Source organism: Lolium perenne, chromosome 2 (assembly GCF_019359855.2).
Source record: "Lolium perenne isolate Kyuss_39 chromosome 2, Kyuss_2.0, whole genome shotgun sequence".
Lineage (NCBI taxonomy): Eukaryota > Viridiplantae > Streptophyta > Magnoliopsida > Poales > Poaceae > Lolium > Lolium perenne.
The window spans coordinates 239475494-239479168 of record NC_067245.2 but is presented as its reverse complement, the minus strand read 5'-3'; the positions used below and the strand labels follow the sequence as shown (position 1 = coordinate 239479168).

At 51.7% G+C, this 3675-nt stretch overlaps 1 protein-coding gene across 1 annotated transcript; it reads right to left on the bottom strand.

Annotated features, from left to right (window-relative positions):
• Positions 1-950: 950 nt before the first annotated feature.
• On the bottom strand, positions 951-3287 carry LOC127335360 (amino acid permease 3). Its single transcript, XM_051362003.2, has 4 exons — positions 2603-3287; positions 2272-2486; positions 2014-2171; positions 951-1889 (listed from the first exon to the last, which is right to left on the bottom strand). The coding sequence occupies exons 1-4, from the start codon at positions 3007-3009 to the stop codon at positions 1239-1241; spliced, it is 1431 nt and encodes a 476-aa protein (XP_051217963.1). The 5' UTR covers positions 3010-3287; the 3' UTR covers positions 951-1238.
• Between the last annotated feature and the right edge of the window lie 388 nt (positions 3288-3675).

Here is a 3675-nt window from a genome sequence, read left to right as displayed (position 1 = left end):
GTGAAGGATAAGATAAGGCATGCCTTCTATATCATTGTACATAGTCTTAGGGATACCGGGTTGCTCAACCCAATTGACTAGGGAATGTCATATCATGAGTCTAAAGGTGACATATAATTTTGTTCCCAAATGATTCGTATGTGCGAAGACACTACTCCATAAATATATAAGAATCTCGAGGCCCAACAAAGACCAGGGCATGAAAAATAGGCATAGGTCAAACTGGACTAGCGTGTGCCATAATCTCGTAGCCTCGACAATTTGTAGATCACTCAAGGTCGAAGCAATATATACAATAGTAGGACTGTTATCCGAGGATGCCCAAAATGCTAAATCTCTCAACATGGCAAACACACAAATTGTTCACATGTGGAATACCCCATACATAGGAATCTCAAAACCACCTAAGATTAACATTTCTCTATTCCAAATAGTATTTTGGGTTTACATTTTTAACATAGGAATCATATTCTCTAAAACTCCGAAGTTTATGTTTTAATTCAATGACTATGGAAGCATCGTATGTATACAAGATCAATCTTAGACGTCCATTCTCTTGTTAAAAACAACACCATGGAATATTTTCCTATAGGAATCGAACCCTTTACCACTCCTATCTTCTTTCTTTATTTGCTAATGAAACAAATGTCTGGGTATCACTACCAACATTTCTTCTCACAGATTAGGGCCAAAATCCAGTCGGTGTCAATGGGCTCCGGTACAAGCGATGGCGTGGCCGCCCGTGATGGCAAGAGAAGGCCGAGCACGTCGAGGAACGATACTGGTGACAATTTTCAACGCTCTTGAGTGTGTTTAACGTGAAAAGATGACCTATCTCTATATGCATTTGTTGTCATGCACTGGATAATCTGCCACTCGGTCCACTCAGTTTCCGTTTGTCTGAAAAAGCACTGAAACCAAACACATGTAGGCAGAAGAACACTGTCAAATGTCAGGTCACTGGAAAGATAACACATGTAAAAATCCCAAGGGGATGTCACCCCACAACCAAGGCAACGGCTATTCTATTACAAGCCGCTCTTGTGTGTGTGCAGTTCAAGAGCTGATCACCACCGGGCGAAAGCTTCTTCAGACAATACAAGATGCACTCGACGTTGCATCTGATCACAAAGTATTTGTACTGTAAAAGAGGTTTTCAGCTTACAGTCTTCGGTTCAGTAAACGAGGCAAGCACTACACTGTCCGAATAAATTCATTCGGTCAGCATGCAGTTAGCACTACCGGCTGAACGGGTTGTGGTGCCTGAACTCGGCGACGACGTCGGCGACGGATCCCGCCGCGGCGGCGACGGACACGATGAGGCACACGGCGCTGAGCGCCTGGAGGAAGAGCCACTTGGTGCTGCCCCGCGGCAGCCGGTGCTGCGCCATGTACATCTCGATGGGGAAGTAGACGGTGAGCGGCCAGAAGGAGATGGCGCCGATGAGCCCCACCACGGAGCCGAAGAATGGCATGGACATGGACACGGCGGTGGTGACGCAGACGTAGGCCGTGCGCCAGGTGAGGCGGAGCGGGCAGACGGCGACGCGGAGGCGCGTGGGCCAGAGCGTGACCTCCTTGGTGGCGACGAAGGCGCTGTCGGGCCAGGCCGCGGCGGCGCGGAGCTCGACGTAGGCGAAGATGGGCTGGGTGATGACCTGGTAGGTGCCGACGAGGTGGACGGCGACGCAGGCGTTGGCCACGTCCAGCAGCCAGAAGGGCTCGTAGAAGCCGAAGCCCGTGAGGAGGTTGTCCTTGACGCCGTCGCCGAAGGCCGCGTACCCGACGCAGCCGCAGAGGAGGTAGATCACCGTCGTCGCCGCCACGCTCACCGCCGTCGCCTTCTTCATCACCTTCGCCTCTGACGGCGACGCCGCCTTCAGCGTGTCCTGTAATAATAACATAGTACTACAGACCATCAAACACAGCACAGTACGGCAGTAAGCAAATTAACAAAGACGAGCTGATCGATTAATTAAACAGATCGATGGAGATGTCTGGATAAGGACTTGCCTGGATCTCGAGCAGGACGATGGAGAAGCCGTAGGCGAAAGCCATGTTCCCGAACGCCTGAAGACCGCGCCAGAGTTTCTGCATCGCTGTGACACTGGTGCCGGCGGCGCTGATGCCGACGGCGACGCCGGTGATGGTGCCCTGGACTCCCCCGTTGGCTGCAATTTTATTGTTGCAATTTAACGTTATTCTGCAAATGTGTATACGCGTCTAGATTGATGCACAGTATCCATTCGACCCGGCCGGACACGTACGTACCTATAATCTGCGCGACGCCGAGGCCGATTCCGATGGAGGAGTAGGTGAAGGACATGACGGTGGCGAGTGTGGAGAGCCAGGACATGCTGTCCAGGCCGGGGATCTGCGAGAAGGCGATCTCCATGATGCCGTAGATGGCAATGTACGGGGCGATGGGGCTGCGGCACTCGCTCTGGTGCCCTTCCTCGTGGAAGCAGCCTGCCCTCTTGATCGCGCTAGCAACACGGAACGGTGCAAAAATGGTAAGGATTTATTCGCAGAAATATCCAAAAGGTAGGAGGTCGCGGTGGAGTGCGATTTAGGACGTAGTAAGTGTAGAGTGAGGACGTACCGCATGCTGGCGGCGGCGGCGATGGTGATTCCGATGCCGATGCCGAAGAGGTTGGCGAACTGGATGGCGCCGCAGAGCTTCACCTTGGAGCCGCCGAGGGTGGCGCGGACGGCGGCCATGTAGGTGCGGTTGCGCGGGCCGGACACGGGGTCGCCGGAGCGGTAGCAGTCGGCCAGCAGCGTGGAGGTGTAGTAGATGACGGCGGCGAACAGCGTCATCACGGCGGGGCCGCCAATCCAGCCCAGCTGCGCCACGCCCCACGCCAGGGACAGCACGCCGGACCCCAGCACCGTGGTGATGATGTGCGCGCTCGCCGTCCACGCCGTGCCCGTGCGCCGCGGCCGGCCGTCGTCGTCGATGTCGTCGCCGTCCAGCCGCTGCTTCGGGAGCTCCATGGCGTGGGACATGGCTGCCGGAGTCGGGGAGACTTCGTGCGCTCGGGACCAGCACAGGGGATAGGAGATTGTTGGAAGGTATAGAGGAGGATCGGTACGAGATGAAATATTATAAATAGAAGACGGCAGGATTCGAGATTTAGAGAGAATTGATGCTGGTAGTCATTTACCACTTACTATATAGACCACCGAACCGTGGTTGCATGCAGAATCGATACTGCCGCAATTAATTACTGCCTGCAAAACAACAAGTAGGCCTAGTTGTCACCAAACTTGACAAGCTGCATTGCAATGTGTGTGTGGACGAGGTCACCAAGCAATGAAAAACGAAACATGTTTCCACAGACAGTCAATGCTTTTTTTTATTGATCTGACAGACAGTCAATGCTGGGTGATAAAGGAAATCACCTACCAAATAAGTGCTTGTCATTTTCTCTCTTCAATGCGACTTGGTTTTCTGGGACGTTGGATCTACATCCAACGGTTGTCATTTGAGTTTATCCAACAGCACGTTTCATGCATATATTTCCCTTCGTCAAAAAGGATACTCCCTCCCTCCATACAAATATATCTCAAATTTATCAAAATTTAGATGTATCTACACCCAATTTAATATATATAGATACTCTAGATTTTAACAAAATTGAGAGATCTATTTTTTTTACAACAGTAAGGATA

Coding starts and splice junctions, on each gene's coding strand:
- LOC127335360 (XM_051362003.2), bottom strand. CDS start 3,009: ATGTCCCACGCCATGGAGCTCCCGAAGCAGCGGCTGGACGGCGACGAC. Junction 2,172..2,271: donor CGGCGTCGCGCAGATTATAG/GTACGTACGTGT, acceptor ATAAAATTGCAG/CCAACGGGGGAGTCCAGGGC. Junction 1,890..2,013: donor TCGTCCTGCTCGAGATCCAG/GCAAGTCCTTAT, acceptor TTATTATTACAG/GACACGCTGAAGGCGGCGTC.